General features: G+C 35.0%; 1 protein-coding gene across 7 annotated transcripts in view; it reads left to right on the top strand.

The window, feature by feature from the left end:
• ARHGAP12 (Rho GTPase activating protein 12) overlaps nucleotides 1-25,349 on the top strand; it is a 114,255-nt gene that overhangs the window by 51,651 nt on the left and 37,255 nt on the right. For 3 of the 7 annotated variants that reach the window (XM_019800982.2, XM_011226495.3, XM_011226494.3), the window contains exons 5-8: nucleotides 5,315-5,578; nucleotides 12,892-13,032; nucleotides 14,214-14,294; nucleotides 24,822-24,947. In XM_019800982.2, the coding sequence (XP_019656541.1) occupies nucleotides 5,315-5,578; nucleotides 12,892-13,032; nucleotides 14,214-14,294; nucleotides 24,822-24,947 (612 nt within the window). The remainder of the gene's footprint in view (nucleotides 1-5,314; nucleotides 5,579-12,891; nucleotides 13,033-14,213; nucleotides 14,295-24,821; nucleotides 24,948-25,349) is intronic. The other 4 variants (XM_034644350.1, XM_034644349.1, XM_034644351.1 and 1 more) reach the window with 3 other exon arrangements.

Here is a 25,349-nt window from a genome sequence, read left to right as displayed (position 1 = left end):
ATGTGCAGAAGTAATGGTCCCAATTCAGTTGTTAATTAATGACAGATATGGCCCATAAAATTAACTTTGTTTCTGTGCTCTCCTTTTAAAGATTTTTTTTGTATGAAAAATCACTTATTCTTGTTGTCTACAGTTCATGAACAGGGTTCTTTGTTCAGTTTAAGTGCACAATACTTAAGTCTTAAAATATCAGAAAACTAATTTTTATGTGATTCATATGTTGGAAGTACCTTTTGTTGCTTATTTTATTTTAATTCTTTGACTTATCTGCAGACTGAGAAATAACTGGTAGTATGAACCAAATTGTCTCTAAGTACTTTGCTTTTTGTAATACACATTTATTGGACCAGGGGGACCCGTTTGCCCTGAGTCTATTCAGGAAGATTTAATTTTATCAGTGTGTTCCAAACAATAGTGTATACATAAGGATCCCATGGAGTACTTAAAAATACAGATTCTTGACTACCACCCCCTGCCATTGTCCACCCCCAGTGACTCTGGGATATGACTCAAGAATTTTAAATTAAAAAAAAAAAGCGTTCCTAAATGAGTCTGATATCGATGATCCACTGACCACCTGTTAAGAAAGACTAGTTTGCATAGTGTTAATACTCTTGTTGTCACTTTTATGAGTCTCCTGGACTGAGCAAGTGCCCTGGATTCTTGTCCTAATCAAACTCTAAAGGTAATAATTCTCACTGTAAAATTGGGAAAAATAAAATTGGGAAATAAAGCACATAGAAAAAAAATTGTACATACTCCCATTACCCTGAGAAAACTGATAATGTTTTAGTTGGTTTTTCTCCATACTTTTAAAGTTTTAGTTGGAGTTTAGTTGGAAGTTAGATGCAGTTTTATATTCTGCTATTCTCATTAACCTCATAAATTTTTTTTATCATGTTATTAAAAATCATTACCATTTTTAGTGCCTCTCTGGAAAAAATACATAAATTGCCTCATATATCATTGTTTACTTAACCATTATCTGTTGCTGGATGTTTAAATGGTTTTTTAAAAATATTTTAATTTTTTAAAATTAACATATGTATTATTGGTTTCAGAGGTACAGGTCTGTGATTCATCAGCTTTATTTAATACCCAGTGCTCATTACATCACATGTCCTCCTTAATGTCCATCCCCCAGTTACCCCATCCCTCCACTACCCTCCTCTCCAGCAACCCTCCTCTCCAGCAACCCTCAGTTTGTTTCCAGTGATTAAGAGTCTCTTATGGTTTGTCCCCCTCTCAGGTTTCGTCTTGTTTTATTTTTTCCTCTCTTCCCCAATGAGCCTCTCTTTTGTTTCTTAAATTCCACATATCAATGAGATCATATGATAATTGACTTTCTCTGATTGACTTATTTCACTTAGCATAATGCCCTCTAGTTCCATCCATGTCGTTGTAAATGGCAAGATTTCATTTTTTGATGGCTGCGTAATATTCCAGTGGTGTGTGTGTACACACACACAATGTATACACACACACACCACATCATCTTTATCCATTCATCTGTTGATGGACATCTGGGCTCTTTTCATAGTTTGGCTATTGTGGACATTGCTGCTATGAACATTGGGATACAGGTGCCCCTTCGGATCACTACATTTGTATCTTTGGGGTAAATACCCAGTAGTGCAATTGCTGGGTTGTAGGGTAGCTCTGTTTTCAACTTTTTCAGGAACCTCCAGAGTTTTCCAGAGTGGCTGTCCCAGCCTGCATTCCCACCAACAGTGTAAGAGGGTCCCCTTTCTCTGCATCCTTGTCAACATCTGTACTTTCCTGACTTGTTAATTTTAGCCCTTCTGACTGGTGTGAGGTGGTATCTCATTGTCGTTTTGATTTGTATTTCCCTGATGTTGAGTGATTTTGAGCATTTTTTTCATGTGTTAGTTGGCCATTTGGATGTCATCTTTGCAGAAATGTCTGTTCATGTCTTCTGCCCGTTGGATTGTTTTAGATGGTTTCTAATTTATTTGTGATAAATAGCATTGGAATGAACATCTTTGTGTGAAAAACTTTTCTGTACTTAGGATTTTTTTTTTCCCCTTTGCTCAGGGTTCTAAAAATATTTTTAAAAGCTTTTGAGACATACTGCCAAACTATTTGCTAAAAAGGTTCAGCTAATTAAAATTACCAGCAGTAGGGGCGCCTGGGTGGCACAGCGGTTAGGCTGAGCCTTTGGCTCAGGGTGTGATCCCAGCATTATGGGATCAAGTCCCACATCAGGGCTTCTCCGCTCTGAGCCTCCTTCTTCCTCTCCCACTCCCCCTGCTTGTGTTCCCTCTCTCGCTGGCTGTCTCTCTCTGTCAAATAAATAAATAAAATCTTAAAAAAAAAAAAAAGGTACCAGCAATAAACTGAAGCTCTTACATTTGACCTTCACCAGCATTGTGTGTTTAGTGAACCAAAAATACTTTTTTTAACAGACAAAATGCTGTGTAGTTACTCTGTTTTGTATATGTGTAAACATTAGTTTGATATTCTACACTATTTTTTCTATCAAGAACTTATATTTTTAAGAGTTCCTGAGGAAAGTCCTTAGTGATCAATAAATGGTAATTCTTTTGATTTTTTTTTCTCATGGTTTGAGCAGTTGATAATAAACGTACATAGTTTCATTTTGCCAGAGATGAGAGTCTTAAGAAAAATATTGAGTCCTCCTCTGTTCTCTTTCCATGCACTTTGGAAGTTGAAGCTATAAGCTGATTTTAATTATGAAGCTAAATTTTTTTTTAAAGATTTATTTATTTGAGAGAAAGAGAGTGAGCACACAGAGGGAGAAGGAGAGGGAGAAGCAGGCTCCCCACTGAGCAGGGAGTCCAGTGTAGGCCTCTATCCCAGGACCCTGGGATCTTGACCTGAGCTGAAGGCAGATGCTTAACCTACTGAGCCACTCAGGCACTCCATGAAGTTAATTCTTAATTAAGAAAACAAAGTTCTTACTTCTGCTAGAAGCTGTTTCTGATAGGTAATGAGCAACATTTCAAATGAACATCTGTCAAAAAATTTAACTGGTGGTGGTAAGTAACAATGTGAAATATTAAAATTTTACCGTTCGTTCATTGTCAGTAAACCCCTTCTAACTATATGTTCTTCTACTTAAAATTGTATCTCTTGATTTCAGACATAACTGTCACCTTGATTGCTTAGTTTATCAGTTTTGAAGAACACCAACAAAATTTGGAGATTCCCTGGAAAAATTAGGGATCATTCTCCTTTTCCTCTCTTCACAGTGTTTGATATTTATATAATTATTTTCACTTATAGTTTTCCCTTTGTCATTTTAAATAATAAATATAAACCATTTTTTTTTTTAAGATTTTATTTATTAGAGAGAGAGAGACAGCCAGCGAGAGAGGGAACACAAGCAGGGGGAGTGGGAGAGGAAGAAGCAGGTTCCCAGCAGAGGAGCCTGATGCGGGGCTCGATCCCATAACGCCGGAATCACGCCCTGAGCCGAAGGCAGATGCTTAACCGCTGTGCCACCCAGGCGCCCCTGAACTGTTTAAATAATAGGAATTAGTTGTTCTTAAAGATTTCATATAATATTCCATAAATAGCTTTTAGAAAATGGCTGTTTTTTGGCATCTTTGTTTCTCCAAGTCTAGTAAAAAGTATCAGGAGCAAAGTAAGACCTTCTTTTAACACTTGTTGAATAAACATTCTCTAGATAAGGTTCTGGGAAGTGATTTGCTATGTAGAATTGTTCGTTTTATTAACAGACTTCGTTGTAGTCAGAGAAACATTGTTACTTGGCTAATTCACCAGGATATGGAATTAGTCTGGAAGAGAAATACTGCATGGAAATCTGTCTTTGTAGATAGATTTTTCTTCATAGAAAGATACTGTTTGGTGGTAGTCTAAATTCAAAGCTAACATTTCAAGAGAAGAGTCTAATTTGTATCCTTGAATACAGTAGTTGGGTAATTACCATGTGTAAAAAGACCAAATGTAATCATTTTACCTATGTATTCATGTTTGGGTTCTCTTTTAAATCTTATTCTGTGATTTAGATTCATTATAATTATTTTACAGGCAAATAATATTTTAGAAGTGAAAGTACTTTAATTTTAATAGAACTGGCTTACCGTATCCATCCACATTTCCTTTTTTAAATTCCGTATTTTTAAGCATTCATAAAATTCTTGGGTACGATATAGATGTAATTAAATATCTGAATATAAGTCTAGGATTTATATAGTAAAGCAGTTGTTCTCAGCCAGGGTCAGTTATGTCCCCAGAGGACATTGGGCAATGTCTGGAGACTTTTTAGTTGACACAATGGAAATGCCGCTATCATCTACTGGGTAGAAGCCAAAGATGCTAGTAAACATTCTAAAACACACAAGATAGCCCCCCACCATAAAGAATTATGTGATCCAAAATGTTATTGGTGTCAAGGTTGAGAAACTCTGTTGTAGAAGGAAAGATATATACACAAATATGAATATGCAGTGAAAAAGGTGTTCTCAGATGTGTGCTTTTTTTCTTCAGCAATTAGAATTCTAACTTAATACAGTTTACAATGTCCTTATGCAAAGTGTTTGAGGAATATTTTGCTCTTGACTGACATCTAGTGAGACATTTAAAAATAAGAAGTAAAGCTGTAGATTGAGATGAAGCATTTAAATCAGTTACTGCTAATTCTTATTTTTCCAGTGTTAGGAAATTCACAAATAAGGAACCTAGGAAGAGATTGAAGGATTTATCGCTGCTGAGAAGGAATAGAATGTAGTAAATTCTTAGCTGAAATATTTTGTCTCCTTTATCTTTCACTTATATATTCCTGATTTAATATTCGAGTTTAGAACATAAAACTTTCTTTTGATAGTTTTCCAAATAAACGTTGAATTACTCACGTATAAGACTTATTATATTTTTAAAAAATTGCCTAAAATTATAGACTTTTAGAGACAAAGGAGATTTAATATGTGGTTTAATCTGATTCCTTCATTTACAGAGATTTAAAAATTCAACTTCAGGGAGATGTGTGATCTAATCCAAGGTCATACTACTTGTTAGTGACAGATCTTGAACTGGAACCCACAGTTCTTGACTTCCGGTGGACTGTGTTTCCAGGGTGAGGGAAAGTTATTAAGTACACTTTGGATTCTCTTTGAAGCTCTTATGTTTTCTTCAACCAAATAATGGATTTTAAAAGTGTGAAATTGTTTTTTTCATTAGAGAGAATATATACACTTGTACATATGTTTTAAAATAAGTTTATCTGTATCTTCTGTGTCTCATGGTTCATTTAATTTTTATTTGTAGATGTTATGCCAGTTCAAGCATGAATATTTCATATTTTTCACAGGCAACGACACCTCCAAATCAAGGACGTCCAGATTCTCCTGTTTACGCTAATCTACAAGAACTGAAAATATCCCAGTCTGCTGTTCCCCCACTTCCTGGGAGCCCAGCAATTCAGATTAATGGAGAATGGGAAACTCATAAAGATAGTTCAGGGCGTTGTTATTACTATAACAGAGGAACCCAGGAAAGAACCTGGAAACCACCTCGTTGGACTCGGGATACAAGCACAAGCAAAGGAGATTTCCAGAGTCCAGGAGACCAAGAGGTATGAGTAATTAAGGACTCAACCAGTGACTTACCAGACTTTCTCTCTTTTCATTATTCAAGGCAAAAGAAGTGAATAGATTTATTTCTTGGTACTGAGATGGACCTCTAAGCTACCTACTAAATGTTCTTTCCCAGTTTCATTATATTAATGCTAGTTATTTTCTAATGTCTAACTAATAGATAGTAGCTAACCTTATAATGTGTTTACTGGTTCCTGAATTAACTCATTTAAGTTGCTTAGTGCCAGTGCCTTCCCTCACATTATAGAAGATACTAATACAGTTACTGTTATTGCCGAATCAGGGACATTTTTTTAGAAAAAGGGAAGAAAATATATAATGTGACTTAGCCACATAAATAAAAACAAAGTTATGAACTGGTTAAAACAGACACTTTTCTCTATTGCCTTGGTTTGGCTACTGAGATACTTTTCAGTGTTAGAGGTACAAGATCACTTTTTATTTGTATGTAAGGAAAATGAGTATAATGTAATTCCTTTGCTATAAATGGACCATCTTGTAAAGTATGACCGTTCACTCTAAAGTCATTATTTTCTCTATTAAGTGTTGATACTACCTGCCCCCCACCTTTGTTTCACCTTCACCTATACCTCTTGGAGGGTGGTGCAGTGAACTTGGCCAGCTATATTTTGAGAAACAGTCATGTCAGAGGTCTGGAGAGATTCCTTGGGACCGTTCAGACATGTAGGAGAGGCTTGGGTAGGATTGATAGAATGGAGTTAAATCCTGCTGTTTGATAGATGGAGGCCCCTACACATAGGACACTCTGCTCTTACAGAAAGCTTGCATAATCAAAACAGAACTCCATTTAGGTAGGAGCTGGAAAAATCAGGTGGCACATCTTGTATCTAGCAAAATCTAAAAGCTTTTTGTAGTTAATGACGCCTCTTCTTGTCCTGTTTTTCAGTTGGTTATTTATAGCTTTGGTTTGGTGGTAACTTGTACTTCTAGTGTTAAAGAATGAGATCGAGAGTAGTGAGAGAAATTTGTTTATGTGTTACTAAAATAAGAAAAGTGTTGGGAAAATTATTTGAATTGTAGATCTAGAAAGATTTGAAGTTATATTGTCCTGTATATGAATAGTAAAGTAAAATCTCATTATTTGGAAGAATTAGGGAAAGAGTTCACTTACAGAATAATTTAAAGAAATTTAAAGTATATACAGCAACTTTAAACATGCTTTTTAGCTTTTCATATTAATAAATAGATGAGAGTGATTTGTGTATCAGAATCTCTGCTTACACTACCAGTCTCTGCAAAATTGTTTAAAAATATTATTTCCAAAATGGCTGGAGCACATTTTCTAATAATTTCTTGAGAAAGATTGCATATAGGACGTAATATTGAGACTTTGCATGTGAAAATGTTTATATTCTTCTCTTATATTTAATTGATAGCTTGCATGAGTATAGAATTCTGGGTTGGAAATCATTTTTTCTCACAATTGGAGAGCATTTTGAACTTCAGTGTATGGTGAACTGGATCAGCCGCTTGCCAGGAGTCTCCAGTGTCAGAACCAACAGGTCTTTCTTTTAGACTACTCAGTCTTCACAGAAGTCTTAACATCTGCCAGGAAAGTAAGGGCTGCCGGGGTCTTGGTAGTCAGCATTTAGATTTGCATGTAGTCCCTCAGTCTCCCCTCTTTCTGGTTGGTACCCATGCCCCATTTGTGCCTCTTGTCTTTGAAATCAGAATCTAACTGTTTTTCCCTCATAAGAGGTAATTAATTCCTGTGCTTCTACTGGGAAAAGGGAACGGTGCACACCTAGCAAGCAGGCCTGAGGGAAAGGGATTCTGGCAATTTTAGTCCTCACTGCAATACCCCTGCCTTCACCCTTAGCTCCAGAAGGACCTAATACTGTCAGTTCCTGAGCCATTTGAAGATTCTGCTCTGTAAAGTAGTTGGATTTCACTTCCCTCTCCAACTCCACCGCCTACCTCCACCATTTTAGAATCTGCTTTCTTTGCAGATCAGTTTTTGTTCATCTGTTTCTCAGCTTCCAGAGTTTTGTGACTGCTGTCTCTTCTTCTGTTCTCCCTGTTCTTGGCGGTATAAGTCTTTTAAAGTATACTTCAGTAGTTTTAGTGAGGTTTGAGAGGGGGAATAAGTGTTCATTCTTCCATCTAATTCAGAGCTTATTATTTTAGTGGTTACCCTAGAACAGTGGCTCTCAACTGGGGACAGTTTTGCCTCCTGGGGGACTTTAGACAATGTCTGGGGACATTTTTTTGTTGTTACAACTCAGGGAAGGCTACTGGCATCTCGTGGATAGAAGCCAGAGATGGTATTAAACATCCTGTGAGGGGTGCCTTGGTGGCTCAGTCGTTAAGTGTCTGCCTTCGGCTCAGGTCATGATCCCAGGGTCAGCCCCACATCGGGCTGCCTGCTTCTCCCTCTCCCACTCCCCCTGCTTGTGTTCCCTCTCTCGCTGTCTCTTTCTCTGTCAAATAAATAAATAAAATCTTAAAAACAAAAAAACATCCTGTGATACACAAGATAGCTCCCACAACAAAGAATCATCTGGCCCTAAATGTCCATACTGCTGCTGTTGCAAGCCCTGCCTTAGAAATGTTAGCATGCATACTTACCAAAGTCTAAAGTTAGCCAGTATCCTCTTGCTCTTTAAAGCCATGTGAGAACTGTATGTGCTGTTGGCTATTGTTGTCTTTTATTTCTGTTTTTAGCCCTTATTGTTGTACATGGTGATTCTTAAATTCATCCTCCTATTTAGCACTTTTTTTCCCTCACACTCCTTTATGCAAATCAGAATATCTTGGATAACTTTTGTCTTAAGCACGTACTTTTAAATTTTCTTAGTGAGGATTTGTTAGTGATAGAATCTTAGTTTAAAATTTAGTGAGGATGTTAGTGGTAGAATCTTAGTTTTTGTCTGGAAATTTATTTTTCCTCATTTTTGAAGACTATCTTTACTTGATATCAGTTCTTTTTTTTTTTTCCTTAAAGATTTTTAAAAATTTATTTATTTGACAAAGAGCACAAACAGGGAGAGGGAGAAGCAGATTCCCCGCTGAGCAAGGAGCCCAACCCAGGACCCTGGGATCATGACCGGAGCCAAATGCAGAGTCAACAAACTAAGCCACCCAGGCGCCCCTTGATACATAGTTCTAAGTTGATGTTTATTTGTTTGTTTTTTCCTGGTTCACTGAAGATTTTATTCTCTTGTTTTCAGGCTTCCATTGTTGATGTTGGAAATTCAGCTGTCAGTTTGATTGTCATCCCTTGAAGAGCAGCTGTCTCTTCTGGCTTACAGCTTTTAAAATCTCCTATCTATAATTTTCCTGTAATGTGATTAGGTGAATGTATCATCTTTATTTCCTGCCAGGGTTTTGTTGGGATTCTTGAACTTGAGAAGTCCTATCTTTGATTAGTTCTAGAAAATTCCTAGTTGTCTATATATACCTTCTGTCCCACTTTCTCTTTCCTCTCATTCTGGAACTTTGATTAGATGAATATTTAATCTGCTTACGTTGGTCATGTCTCTTGATTTCCCTTTACTTACGAATTTTATCTCTGTGTCTCTTTGTGCTTCATTCTCAATGATTTTTTTTTTTTAAAGATTTTATTTATTTATTTGATGGAGATAGAGACAGCCAGCGAGAGAGGGAACACAAGCAGGGGGAGGGAGAAGAAGAAGCAGGCTTGTAGCGGAGGAGCCTGATGTGGGGCTCGATCCCATAACGCCGGGATCACGCCCTGAGCCGAAGGCAGACGCTTAACCACTGTGCCACTCAGGCGCCCCCATTCTCAACAATTTTTAATGTAGTTCCTGTTCACTGTTTTTCATCTTCATTTGATATTAAAACAATCCNGCGAGAGAGGGAACACAAGCAGGGGGAGTGGGAGAGGAAGAAGCAGGCTCACAGCGGAGGAGCCTGATGTGGGACCTCGATCCCATAACGCCGGGATCACGCCCTGAGCCGAAGGCAGACGCTTAACCACTGTGCCACTCAGGCGCCCCCATTCTCAACAATTTTTAATGTAGTTCCTGTTCACTGTTTTTCATCTTCATTTGATATTAAAACAATCCTTAAATTTTAAAAATATGTTAGTTTTTATTTACTTGGAAGAGCTTCTCCATCTTATTACTTTGAAAAGTTGTAAACCTAAAAAAATAGTATAGTGAACAGCCCCATACTAGATAGCCTTCATGTAGATTTACCTTTTTTAACATTTTGCCACATTTGCTTTTTCTCTTCCTCCTTCTGCCTTCTACCCTCTAGTAATTTTTTTTCTGAACCATTTGGATTAAGACAACATAATATCTTAGTCTCTAAATATAAGGACATTTTCCAGCAAAACTGTTGTTATTGGTGAAAAATTATTTATCATACCCAAGAAGTTTAATATTGGTATGTTATTTAATATACAGTTACAGTGTTTCTCACTTGTCAAGTAATATCCTTTATAGTTTTTTTTTCGTACAATGAAAAATCCAGTGAAGGATCATGTATTTCATTTATCATATCTTTCTTTAGTATTATTTTGTATTTTATAATTCTAGTACATAAGATCTTTAAGAGTTAGATTATGCTGCTTTTCTGCTGACTCTTACTCATGGTGTTTTGTTTCGTTTCTTGTCCACGAATGTGTGTTTTAGTATGAGATTATGTATAGTGCTTGGAAATTCATGTATAGGAAGTCTTCAGTGCTGGAGTTGAAAGCTTGTTCTGTCAAAAAGGATTTGCTTTTGTTTCTGCCAGGAAGCTAGTATCCTATGAACATTTGAAATGAATTTTCAGCTTTAGTTTTTATAGGCCACCTAGGTGGTAGTAATTTGGATTGCATGAAGCCTGGTTTGTGGTTGGAAATTCTCCCATTTTCCCCCATTTATCTGGGAAGATTCCAGTGTGGAATAAAGGGACAAGACTTGTTTCTAGCTTACTGATACTTTGAGGGTATAATTCTTTGGGGTGCTAGTTCTTTATTGTCGGGGGAATCCTGTTAGACTCCCTGCTTTTGGTAGTCTCGATTCCTGTTCCCCAATACTTCATGGCCTTGACAACTAATGTTCTAGTTTTGGGTTTGGCGAATGCCTTCAAAGAGAAAGCTGGTCTTTATATTCTACTTAGCTTTTGACCTGTGAGTATTTCTTAAGCAACCTCTTGCTTCTTGATGATTCTTAAAAAATTTATGTGATATTTTAAATTGTTTTAGTCCAGGTAATCATTTCAGTACCTACCTGTCATTCTCCTGTAAATGGAATATCTCTGTAACCCCCTCTATAAGGCTATATTTGCTGCAGAATATATACCCCACAGTTACTGAGCCAAGTACCCTGCTAAATGGAGTTATGAGTACAGCACAGTTAACATTTAGAGAATGCTTGCCAAAAATAATCTTAATTTTATTTAAGTGCCACTAAATAGCTCTTTTCTAGCAGTAAATATCAAGATTTTAAAAGCTCTCCTGGTTCTATAAAGTAATAAAACATGTTGAGATATCAGAAGTTTCTTTTCATGCAAGAAAGGAACCTCTTACTGCAAAAAAATTGGGAAAATTATAGGAGCATTTTGTCAGCTAGAAAGTCACGTTTATGAAAAAATTGATTTAGTGACTTTGTTTCCTAAATTAGTTTTACTATTATTCAGGTGTAATTGACATACAACATTATGTTAGTTTTAGGTGTATGATGTAATGATTCAATATTTGTGTATATTGTGAAATGATCACCACAATAAGTCTAGTTAACATCCATCACCACTTACAGAATTTTTTTGTCTTGTGAGAAGTTTTATGATCCACTCTCTTAGCAACTTCCACATATGCAATACAGTATTATTAATTGTGCTTTCCATGCAGTACATTACATCCCCATGTCTTATTTATTTTATAACTGGAAATTTGTGCCTTTTTGCCCCCTTCATCCATTTAACCTGCCTCCTCCCCCACCTCTGGCAACCACAAGTCTGTTCTCTGTATCTGTGAGCTTGTTTTGAGGATTCCACATCAGTGGGATCATATAGTATTTGTCTTTCTCTCTCTGACTTATTTCACTTAGCATAATGGCCTTAAGGTCCATCTATGTTGCAATGATAAAATTTAATTCTTTTTTATGGCTGAATAATATTCCATTTATAGATCTTTCTTTACTGTTTCTAAAAGATTTTATTGTACTTTGCCTACATGAACATATATTTTAAGTGATCTCAATTTAAAAATAAGTCCTGATTTTTGAAATAGGTTTTCCATTTTTAACATTGTTACAAAAGGTATATAGCTCTCTTTATGCAGGGCTTCTGTAAAGTTGTCTATGTCAGTTTTTGTGAACAAGTTCCTATTAGTATGTTTACGTCTTTAAGTTACTTACACAACATTGAGAATCTACACAGTTTAGTGTTTTAGACCAAATTACGGTGATAGAAAATACAGTCTGAGTCAGATTTAATTGCAGAAAGTATTTTACCTAAAAGTGATCCTGGAGGGGTCATTTACAAGAGTGCTAATCTCATAAATATTGGTGAATGAATGAAGTTTAAGTGTAGTAAGCAAATTGCTACTCATTCACATTATGGTGCCTCTTGTTTGAAAAAGCAGAAATTAAGTTTTGCTTCTCTTGTATGTCTGGATTTTATCATGCTTTTAAAAGTAAAGCACACCTAAGTTATTTCCATACTGAATTTTTTCACCTCTCTATCATGTTTGAATTTTTTCAGTATTTTTTCTTGTTTTGAAGTTTAGTTTCCAACTATCTTTAATAAATATTTGATTGAGGAACTACATTAGATAAAATCAATAAATTAGAATATAAAATACAGTATTACGAGACTAGTGTCTCCCCATCCCAGTTCCACACGTTAAAAAAAAAAAATCAAGATATATTTATTGAGCACTGTTGTTTGCCAGGCATGAGAATTTTCAGGAAACTCAGTCTGATGAAGTACCTTCATCCCCTATTTTGCTTACACATGGATGTGTATACCCATACACACTCCTGTCAGTTTTTAACCTGATTTCAGTTCAAAAGCAGGATTAGGTAATAGAAGGTAGCATTCTATCTCTCAGTCTGAAAACATTGTTTTCAGTTTTATTGTGGCGAATTTTTCCAGTGTTACATCATTGTGATAAAATAACTATTATTAATTCCACCTTACCACTTACAGTGTACCATTTGAAAGACTAACAGTTTGTTTTGAAAATTAAATTTTCAGATATAGTCAAGATATCTTAGTGCTTATAGCTAATTACAGTTTATTGTTTAGATTTGCAACCGGTGCATATATATATATATATTCAAAGAAGAAAAATCCTTATGTTTCTGACTATTTATAGCCTCTTTCATCAGAAGAAAACTACCACAGCATTTGTTACAGCCAGTCAGATAGTCAGTGTGGTTCTCCTCCAAGGGGTTGGTCAGAAGAGTTGGATGAACGTGGGCATACCTTATATACCAGTGACTATACTAATGAAAAGGTACATTCTTTTTTTCTCATCTAGTTTTTTAGGGCAGAGTCCTTTCATAAAATAGTTGTGTACTGAAGTTGTAGTAGTATTTAAAAAACGCATGAAAATATTCTTTATTTTAATTCTGAAATTATGCCAGTTGACAACATGAAAACTCGTTATATAACTACTGATTCATGGTTTTAAATTGCTTATAATTACAGTGATTTTTGTGGTGTCAAACCATTTAAGACACACCTTTTTAAGAGTAGACCTATTGAGTGTCATTCTGTTTAGACTTCTGCAATAAACATATTTCTTTATATTTTTCTTGAAGAATGGTTTTTTGGGAATAGTTTTCTCAGCATGTGTCACTATGATATACCACCTCCACTTTCTATACTACTTTTTCCTTTATAATCAAGTTATTTAAAACAAAAACCATGAATCTAGTACTTTATGATTAATTAACTAGTTTGGGAATACGTATTGAAATTTTATGTATTAACATCTGGTATCATCAGAGAAGATAACTGGTTGGTTGTGCTTGCTTTAATTACTTCACACTAGAACATAAGGACCCATTGGTTTTCATGTATTTCACAAGTACGATCATATGTTAAATTAGCAGTAGTCTTTTGCTCCTCATAGTCCCTGTATTATATGTATGAAGTTTTTTTATTAGTATTATTTAAATGATATTGAGTGAGAAATGTATTGGCTGCAGGAGGTAATTCCTAAGGGTTTCATGAAGTTTGGCTTAAATTGTTCAGTAGTTTTATATTTGAAGATTAAAAAAACTATTCTCTTGTTCATTCCTCAACCTTGTTTTCAGAGTGAGTGTGGCCATGTGTCTAGTGTATATGTATATCTGTGTGTCTTTATGTTATATTTTCTTGTGTTAAGTGGTGCTTGACATTGGAACTAGCTTGACACTGGAAGAAAGAGAGAGGAAATAAATTCACATTTAATATTGAGTTTACTTACTCTTACCAAACTTAAAATACAAACTTATACTAATAAGTTTGTAAATTTTTAGTATAAGTTTGTAAATTTTTTACAGTATTCTTGAGGAAATAGAATAAAATTCATAAACTATCTAATATCTCCGGTTGTATAAGTTTAAACTCCCTTTTATTTAAATTTAGAAAATAACACTTTTTTTGTTTTTTGTGTTTTGTTGTTGTTGTACACCTGTTTTGTTTTTATAGTGGCTCAAGCATGTTGATGATCAAGGTAGACAATATTACTACAGTGCAGATGGATCTCGTTCGGAATGGGAATTGCCAAAGGTAATAAACCTTAGCACTGAATTTCTATTTTAAAAAATAGATAAAATAATATCTGAAAATGGCTTCAGCAGATTTACTTTAAAATCTTTATTCAACTTTTAAAAAACAAAACTTTAAGGAATTCGTTGAGAATCCTTCGGCTAAATTTTTCTAAGATGTGTGTGATCTTTGCTGTATAATACTGATAATTTCTGTTCAAAATTCTTTTGGTTAAACTTAAAATCAGTTTTTCATCATTCCTAGAAATAAGAATTTCCTTCAGTGCCAGTAAGGCCATCTTATATCTAGTCATCTTGCATATATTGAATTTCCTACATGAGGTTGGTCTTACATTTAATTTTTTTTTTTAAAGAGAAAAAAGCAACTCGGCATGCCAGCTTATTCTCGTATCTAAATATGTGTTGTAATTGTGTCAGTCATTAGCAGGATGTGCTGATAAGATCTTCTGGGGTCTCATGGGATAGGTCTTTTCAGATAAGTACATCAGGGCTCAGTTTATCTTAAGGCAGTGGGTTTCAAAGTGGTCATGTGCTTGTTACTACTAGTATTGAGATAATTTTAAATGATATCTGAGCAAATGTTTAAATTTGAATTGATATTAAATTTTGATGTTTTAGAAAGTGACTATAGTTAGCAGACGTATCTGTAAGTGTTGAACTTCAGTTTTAAAGAAATTTGTCTTTTTGCCAAAGTAAGTCAGCTTAAAGAAAGTACTGTTAGTAGAAAGATACATGGATATAGAAAAAAATCACTAGGTGTTACTAACTTGAAGGTTGGTAAACACTGTCTAGTAAAGTAGTAATAATTGTGGTTTCTTCCTATGTGAATGTTATCTGGCCTTTAATTACTTATGAAATTATAAGACTTAATACTAGTAGAATAAGATATACAGCCAGTACTTGATTTTTAACAACACCTTTGTGACCCGTTTTGAGCTAGTAACATAAGAATTCCATTATAAGTCTGAGAGCTTTTAATATGTTAAGGTATCAAAGAACGACATAGGTTGCTATAATGCAGACTTGATGCAGGGTTCTGGGGTAAGTGGTGAGGATAAACGAAATAATAATTATTTTGGTTAATTTAGCTATCAAGTACAGCCCCAGAATTTTCTTGTGTTAAAAAAGCCATGTCAGGGGCGCCTGGGTGGCACAGCGGTTAAGCGTCTGCCTTCGGCTCAGGGCGTGATCCCGGCGTTGTGGGATCGCCCCACGTCAGGCTCCTTTGCTGTGAGCCTGCTTCTTCCTCTCCCACTCCCCCTGCTTGTGTTCCCTCTCTCGCTGGCTGTCTCTATCTCTGTCAAATAAATAAACAAAATCTTTAAAAAAAAAAAAAAGCCACGTCAAATCTTCAAACGAGCATTTGTATTTATGTATTTTACATGCATTTTAGCATGTTTTTTATACACGTACTTTCTCTTTTGCCCAGCTTAGCAGAAAAAATTATTTTTAACCATTTTTTAATACTTTCAAAGTGAGAAGTTGTATTAAAGTTTACATATAGGCATTTTACATATAGACAATAGGATTGTTTTTGGAAGTAATGCTGTTTGCAACATAACATTAATGTGTTAATCATAACCTTTATATTTTAATTACAAAACTCACATGCAAAGAGTTATGAAGATATTATCACATTGTGGGCTTTCTTTTTTTTTTTTTAAGACTTAATTTTTTTAGAACAGTTACAGGTTTACAATTAAAGTGAGAGGAAGGTACAGAGATTTCTCATATATCCCTAGTTCCTACACATGCACAACCTCCCCCATTATCAACATCACTCACCAGAATGGTATATTCTTTACTAAGGATGAACGTGCATTGACAGATCATAATCGCCCAAAGTCCATGAACCTTAGGGTTCATTCTTGGTGTTGTAGATTCTGTGGGTTTGGACAAAAGTATACTGACATGTCTTATCATTATAATATCATGCAAAGTGTTTTCACTGCCTTAAAAATCCTCTGCTCATTACCTCCCCCAGCCTTTGACAACCGCTGATCTTTTTATTGATTTCCATAGTTTTGTCACATTGGCTTTTTTTTTCTTTTTAAAGATTTTATTTATCTGTTTGACAGAGAGCACAAGCGGGGGGAGTGGCAGGCAGAGGGAAAGGGAGAAGCAGACTCCCTGCTGGGCAGAAAGCCCAGTGTGGGGCTTGATCCTAGGACCCTGGGATCATGACCTGAGCCAAAGGAAGATGCTTAACTGACTGAGCCACACAGGCATCTTGTCACATTGTTTTTATTTAAAATTAACCATAAAGTAATACCAAGAATGAATAAAGACCCAAATAAAAATATATTTAAAGTGCCATAAATTGCTCCTCACATATTTCATGGTTGGAAGTTTTCTATTATCACTCTTTAAAATGATGAAATACAATTCAGTAAAACATTCATGGATTTTTTTCATTTTCATCATTAATTAGTACTTTTGGAATCTGATTCTGCAGATAAAACCATACTTACCTTTTAAACTTTGAAGTTGTGCCAATCCCTCAGAATCCTATAATATTTTATAAACCGGAGAATAGCAGTTGAATGATACTCTAACAACAATTTGGGTTTTTTTGTTTGTGAGGTGTTTTGTTTGTTGTAGTTTTTTTTGGGGTGGGGGGGTTGGGTTTTTTTTTTTTTTTACAAAGAATTGGATATGAAATGGCCTAACTTTATTTTCCTAGTTTAATTGTCTCTTAATAAAACTTTTTAGTGGGAAATAATATTCCAAGTTTAATATGCCTATTATCAACTTTTAGGAGAAAAGATGTATGTAATAAGATTAACAATATTTTTATTCGTTAATGTACTGGGAAGAAATTATAGAAACATCAGCTATTATTTTTCAAAACTGGTGCCATTTATAAACATAATGATATTTAGTGATTAAATTGGAAAGAAAAATCTTATGGATAGTGGGAGCCAAAATATGTAACACCTGTGTGCTGGGAAAGGAATATATATTTGGGGATATAACTATTCAATATTAAAAACTCTGTGACATTGGTTTTATTGGGCTTATCAAATATGAGATCTGATTTTTGACTTAAAGATACCAGAAGATAAATCTGCTGAAGGTTTAGTTCACTGAAAATAATTTAGATTATAGAAGAACAATAATTAACATAATAATCAAATAATTTAAACATATATTAAATTTTTGTTCCACTTGACAAATTCTAATTATAGCTCCTATCAGTACCTCACCGTTTGAGTTATAGAAGAATCTTTTGTTGTATCACATCTTCCTTCATAGTAGTTTCTGATTGCTTGGAGATCAAACACAAGACTTCTTTTGACTGATTTGTCCTAGGTCAGGACAAAAAGAAGAGGCTTCCGGGATGACCTTATATAAGGAGCAATTTGGAACCTATACTTAACTCATAGCTAAATATTTCTGTTTGTTTTTGTATTAACTCCTATACTTTCCCTGCTCAGAAGAGGTACAGGTTCAACATTAAGAAACCTACTTGTGGAGATGTCCCAGGTGAAAGAAAGAAGAAAGGCAAGGGACTGAGTCATATCAAAACTTTCAGGGTACTTCCACAACAGTGGAAATGGGTGCTGATTGTGATCATTGTTGAGTCATTAGTTTTGTGGTATTATCTCATTTTCTGCCACCATTTACCACTTAGGATAAAGTCAGAATGGGCAGCTTCTTGAACTTATAATTAAATTGAATGTTGGCAGAAGGTTTGATTTGGGTACAGTGGGAATGAGGAAATAAGGCAAAATGTTTTAGAAGCTCTGCTTAGTAAATCCAAAATAAGTTCTGTCAGATGGTTTTGTAACTCCTGGTGCAGATATTAGAAACTTAGCTACTGTTTTGTGTGTACGTCTTCGGTGGTCAGCACTGTATAGGTGTTATCATGAATGCAAATGCACAGAGCATGGTCTTTATCCTCAGGGAGTTTGCTATAAATCTGGAAAGAAGGAGCATGTACCTATGACAGCTAAGTGAGACAAAATATGTACACACATTTATGCATACCTGGCTCTAGATTGGGTGTAGGTGAAGGGGACTGTAAAACTAGGCTAGAGGAAGGACTGGGAGGGAAAAACAAGGATGAATGAAAAGAGAACAAAACAAACATCTCCCACTCAAAATGAGTCTGGTATTCAAAGTTCCAAGTAGAACACATGAAGAACCCAATGCTAAAATAAACATGAAAAAATCAAGAATCAGAACATTATACTCCAGTTGAGGTTAATTTTGTTAATAACTTAATACAGACTTCAAATATGTTGTAGATGTCTGGAGTTATATGAAAGCTCTCATTTAAAAAGAACAAGGAATTGTGAAAAATAAAAACAAGTGATATCCGAATAGGTGAATATGATAAGAAATAAAATAGAAATATTTCAGATGAAAAAGCTAGTCATTGCAATTAAAAAGTGCAGTCAGTAGTGTAAACTATAGACAGAAGGGCAGGAAGATAACAAATATTAAAGCATAGTTAAGGGAAATGGAAGATGGGTGGGAAGTTTCCTATATTCATAAACTAGGAATTCCAGAAGAGGGGAATGGAGGAAAGATAGGGAAATAATATAAAAATATAATTTCTAGGAATTTTCTAAAATTGAAGGAAGGCATGAGTCTATAACTGGAAAATATACCTTAAATACTGACCAGGATAAACAAAAATAAATTTACACGTTGACAAATTTTACTGGATGTGCAGAACTTCGATATAGGGAGACAATCATAACAGCTATCAAAGCGTAAAAGACCAGATTACCTACTATGGTAGATTGCATCATTGGACCCATTCTTTACCCATTCCTGTATCAGCGCACTTTGCTATTTACCTTTGTAGAGGCCTCCCACTGTGGGTGGGGGTATATTCTGTTGTTACTTGAGTTCAGTCATATGACTTGCTTTCCCTAATGATTTATGAGCAAATGTATCAGAAGTATAGTATTGAAATGGGCATGTGCACCAAAAAATATAATTAAAAATTAAAAAATGAAAAGACCCTTGGAGATCTTTGGGAAAATACAAAAGGTCTAACATTCATTTCATTAGAGTTCTAGAAGAAGAGGAGAAAGAGTATGAGGTTGAAAAATATTTGCAGAACCAATGTTTGAAAACATCCCAAATTTGGCAAAAGACAGACCAACAGAAATCAAGAAGTTGAGCAATACTAATAAACAGTATAGACCTAAAGAAATCTGCATCTAGAAACATAGTAGTCAGATTTCTGAGAACTAAAGACTTCCCTTACCCTTCCCGCCTAAAATAATCTTGAAAGCAGTTTGATGAAACAACACAGTACCTATAGGGTAATAGTGATTTGAATGGCAATGGATGTCTTATCAGAAATCATGAAGCCAGAAGGAAGTGGTATAACATTTTTCAAATGCTGAAAGAAAAAAGTGTAAACCCATAATTGTACATCCAACAAAAATGCCCTTCAGGAATGAAACTAAAATAAAGACATTTTCAAATGCAAGTAAACTAAGAGGTTTATTACCAGCATCATGCTCTTAAAGAATTGCTATAGGAAGTCCTTCACACAGAAGGAAAATGATAACTGAAGAAAACTTGAAACATCAGGAATGAAGAAAATACAATGGAAAGGGTGAATATCTGAGGAGACTTGAGTTTTAAAATATATGTTTGACATTCAAAACAAAAATTGAAACATTTCTGAAGTACTCATTGTAAGTAGAGATGATACTTACAACAGCTGTATACCATAAAGAGGGGAGAGCAAAGTGATGTAATCATTGGTAAGATTTCTGTGTTTCACTTGAAATAGTAAAATGGTGATACTCTAGTAGACTGTGATAAATTAAACATGTGAGTTGTAATCCCTAGAACAAGCATTAAATAACTAACTAGACTCAAGAAACTAGATGAATTAAATATAATAGTAAAAACTTTTCAAGTAGCCCACAGGAAGGCAGAAAAGGAGAAACACTAATGAATAACAGGATAGAAAACAAGTGAAATGGCAGACTTGAACCCTAACATATATAATTACATTAAATATAAATGGTCTAAAACACCTGTTAAGTTTTTCAGAAAGGATAATAAAAACACGACCCAACTATTTGCTTCTACAAGAAAATCACTTCAAATGTAATGCTGTATTACATCATGCTAAAGGTTGTCAAATAATCTATAGTAAATTTCATGCTTCATTGTGGGGTTACAGAAGCTTTCTCATTAGAATTAGGAACTAGATTGAACTTTTTAAAATCATGGCTTCTATTTAACAATAGAGTAAAAAAAATTGAGAAGAAAGGGATACAGTTGTTTTGATTATTAGAAATATCAAGAGAATCTACAAACTCAAAGCTGTTAAGTTGCTGGATATAAAATCAACATAAAAACTACCTATCTCTTGGGGTGTGTGGGTGGCTTTGTTGGTTAAGTGTATGCCTTCAGCTTGGGTCATGATCCTGAGGTCCTGAGATCGAGCCCCTCGTCAGGCGCCCTGCTCAGCATGGAGTCTGCTTCTTCCTGTGCCTCTCCCCTTGGCTTGTGCTTTCTCTCTTGCTCACTCTCTCTCAAATAAATGAATAAAATCTTCAAAAAACCCCAAAACTATCCATCTTTCTAGTAGAAAGTCAGGTTTGAGATGTGACAGAAATTAAGATCCTCTTTACATTACCAGCAGTAGCAACAAGAAGAGTTGTAACTAAGAATATGCCTGGGGCGCCTGGGTGGCACAGCGGTTAAGCGCTTGCCTTCGGCTCAGGGCGTGATCCTGGCGTTATGGGATCGAGCCCCACATCAGGCTCCTCTGCTATGAGCCTGCTTCTTCCTCTCCCATTCCCCCTGCTTGTGTTCCCTCTCTCGCTGGCTGTCTCTATCTCTGTCGAATAAATANATGAAAAAAAAAAAAAAATCTTTAAAAAAAAAAAAAAAGAATATGCCTGTTAAAGGTTTGTAAGATCTTTTTTTTTTTTTTTTTAAAGATTTTACTTACTAGCGAGAGAGAGAGACAGTATGTGCATCATGAGCAGGGGTAGGGGCAGAAGGAGAGAGAGAGCTAGAGAGAGAGAGAAGCAGACTCCCTGCTGAGCAGAGAGCCCGATGTGGGGCTAAGTCCCCGGGCCCTGGGATCATGACCTGAGTTAAAGGCAGAGTGACTGAACTGACTGAACCACCCAGGTGCCCTGGTTTGTAAGATTTTTTTTTTAATGATTTTTTTAAAGATTTTATTTATTTATTTATCAGAGAGACAGCACAAGCAGAGGGAGCGGCAGAGCAGGAGAAGGGAGAAGCAGGCTCCTTGCTCACAGCTGGAGCTGATGCGGGACTTGATCCTAGGACCCTGGGATCATGACCTGAGCCGAAGGGAGCCACTTAACTGACTAAGCCACCCAGGCATCCCTGGTTTGTAAGATCTTAATGAAGAAAATTTCAGAACAGAATTGAAGGACGTAAAACCTGAATAAATGGTGCAATATACCATTATGATCTTGGATTGGGAGGCTCAGTGTTACGAGTGTCCACATTAATCTGTAAATTCACTGCATTTCCATTTACTTTTTCCCCTCTCCACCTTTTTTGGGAACTGATGCTAAATTTTATTTACGAACAAAGGTCTGTGAAAAACCAAAGTGTTCCTGAAAATGGGGGTGGAGCATGTGAGGGATGGGGTTCTTGCTGTGGTGTTTAAGATGGGGTGGTAAGAGTGAACATACAGAGAAATAGACCAGTTGAGAAATAAACCAGAATAGAAAGCTCAGATATAGCATTACAAATCAATGGATTAATCATGGAGTCTGCAATAAATGTTGCTAAGATTATTGGTTATTCATGTGAAAAAAATGAAGTGTAGATCTTGACCTCACTTCACACTTAATGATTAATTCTAGGTTGATGAGAGATGTAAATGTAATAAGCAAACTTTAGAGGCTACAGAAGGATATATAAAAAATATCTTTGACTTCAGAGTGGGAAGGATTTCTTAAAACTATAATAAGGAAAAACTATAAAAGGAAAGATTGACAGATGTGGTTACATCAAATTAAACAAAAACACTTTCTTATATAAAAAGTACCATACACAAAGGGGAAAAGCCGAGCTACAGACCAGGAAAAGGTATATTCAATTCCTGTAGCTTACAAATGCTTTGAAGCCAAAATACATCAGAACTTCCTGTTCCTTTCTGTAAGAGTGGAAAGAAAGGCCAGTCAAAATTGGACAAAATACATGACTAAGCAATACCATAAGAGGAAATACATGAAATAAGTATGTGAAAAGATGTCCAAATTTACAGGTAATCAGAAAATGTGAATTAAAAGAACGAGCTAACATTTCACTTCTCACATTTTTTTTTAATGTGTGTGTGTACTTAACATTTATTCTGTATACACAAATTCATATCAATTCAATAGTACCAAGTAGGGTTGTGCTAACCACTCTGTTCTGCTGGTCGAAGTGTAAATTAGTACTACCCCTTAGACATGTCCATTTATAGCAAATGGTTAAATCATATCTACATATAATTTAACATTATAGAGCAGTGAAAATATGAGTTAGAACTGCATACTCACCAGCATGGATATGTTTTTAAAAATAACATATTGAATGCAAACAGCAAGTTGAAGAATGATGCATGTTGTAGGACTCCATTTATATAAATTTTAAAACTCCACAAGTATGTGTATTTATAGATACATAAGTATGTATCAAAGTGTGTTGACAGTGATGAGCACTGAGTTCTATGGTGGTGCTGGGGAAAGAGGGAAAGGAATAGAATCTGGAAGATGTTTTCAGAGGGCGTCTAATATGCCTATATATATATTTTTTTTTTAAAGGTACCTAAAGCCATTGTGTTATATTAGATATGCTAAAACTGGATGGTGGGTTTTCATTATAGTCCTTATTCTTTTGTATATGTTTGAAATAATTCAAATAAAAATTCATCTAAAATTCTTAAAAAGATATTTTTAAAGGGATTAGAAAAGTTTTAAACTTAGCCATCTTGTTAACTAGGCTATATTTTATATCTGACATTTTATTTGTGCTTTGTTTTTGTGAGCATGCTGTTGCCTGGTAAAACTACCAGCACATTTATAGTTGTGATTATTGCCCAGTTTAGTTTCACATTATTTTTGTTGCCACATAGAAAGGATTTCTAAACAGTTGTAGTAATTACAAAGCTCATAAGCTAAGGTAGTTTATTAGAGTTCGTACACGTGCTTTCACACAACTCTGCACTTTAATTATTGCTAATGATGATTCTGTTGAAAATGATGATTCTGTTTAGGTCTCTTTTCACTTAGAGATTTCTGGCACAGAATTTTTTTGGAGGGGTAGCCTTTAAGTTTCATCTTTTTATCCTGGAAATGATCCCTTCGTGAACTTCTGTGACTAATTTTACGATTGCTATTTGTTAAGCAGCAGTGATTTAAAAGCAAATGCCATATGTGATTGCCTTGCTTTGGCAAATTTTAATGTGAAGAATGAAGTAAATGATTTGGGAGGTAGTTTGGGAGGCGTGTAGGCTCATTTTGGGGAGTAAAGAAATGACATATTGTGGAGAAAGGTGTTGGAAGATTTTTAAAATATTAACGTTCCTATAGTTTTACTGAAATTATAATGAATTATTAAAATTTTAAGATCTATTGGGCTTTTTAGGGGTGGGAGAAGTAAATAAGTATTAGGTATCCTTTGGTTTCAGGAGAAGAATATAGCCTTTAATTTTCTTTTGTCATTTAATTGTATTTTATTATTTATAATTTACTAAAATCGGCTGTATAAAACAGCATAACTCTTAAACCTCACATTTCTGAAATGTTTATGCTTGGCGATCTTCTTGACATTTCAAACACATGATTTAATACCTTATTGATAATTTGTTCTTAATTTTAGATGTTATTTTTGGGAGGCAGATATCTATTCTTTGTGCACAACTGATATATTCAGGATTGGTCTTTCAAGCTAGTACCGTCTCTGCCTTCTGACCTGGTTATGTTTTACAATTTCAGAGAAATGAAAAAGAGTATGTTTGACCTGTAAATGAAAGCAAAAACAAAAACAACCCTTTAAATTGAGGATATTGTTGTATTACATATACATATACAACATTGTTGTATTACATATACATATACAACATTTTTAAAACCCAAACCAAAAATTGAGCTTGTGGATTTTCGAGGTTAGAAGGAACCTTTAAAAAATCATTTGTCCAATGACCTCATTTTATAAATTATGATAACTAATATTTAGAACCCAGTGTTAGGGCAATATTTGGCTCTTTTATGCTGCTTTATTTTTATAACATGTCTGTGAATGAGGTATTTCTGTTATGTCTGTTTTACGGTTGATGAAACTGGGACATAGGGAGACTAAATATTTTGCCAAAGTAACTTTAACTTGGTCTCTCCAACACCGGAATCTTTGATCATCTCAGTTGGGCCACAGTGTGGTCAAAGATGAGAAAACCGAGGCTAGAAAAATTCCTGTGATGAACTTTGCTGAACATCATGTGTCCTGTTCAGATTCTACTTCTGTTTGTATTATTTATGAGGTGTGATTTTTTTTTTTTTTTTTTTTTTTTTTTAAGTATAATGCTTCATCCCAGCAGCAAAGAGAAATAATTAAAAGTAGGAGCCTGGACAGGCGGCTGCAAGAACCAATTGTATTAACAAAGTGGAGACATAGCACCATTGTGTTGGACACCAATGACAAGGTAGGACTTTTTGAGAAAATCTGTTGAGAATATTGGAAGTTCTTTTTATTCTTTATAATTTTTTCCTTAGCTGTATCTCATACTTCGGTAACTATTTTATTGTGTATAGCATCAGTTTATCCTGGAGTGGGTTTTGGTTTTGTAGTTTATTGATTTTTGCACAGTGGACTGACTTATCTGTGGCTTAATAATGTATATATTTGAGCCTAGCAGGTGATAGATATTTTTGATAAGTCTGTTTTAAAGTCATGTAGCTGTTATTGTTTGTCTTCATTCTCTAGGAGGTTTTAATAGTAAAGACATTTAATTAATTTCTTCATCCCTATGGGAGAACTGGAATCCCACTCCTGTGTTTCCCTAATTGTTCTCTGCACCAAAGGACTTCTTTTATTAACCTGAGAA

The sequence above is a fragment of the Ailuropoda melanoleuca genome, chromosome 15 (assembly GCF_002007445.2).
Source record: "Ailuropoda melanoleuca isolate Jingjing chromosome 15, ASM200744v2, whole genome shotgun sequence".
Classification (NCBI taxonomy): domain Eukaryota; kingdom Metazoa; phylum Chordata; class Mammalia; order Carnivora; family Ursidae; genus Ailuropoda; species Ailuropoda melanoleuca.
This window is presented reverse-complemented; position numbering and strand designations above follow the sequence as displayed.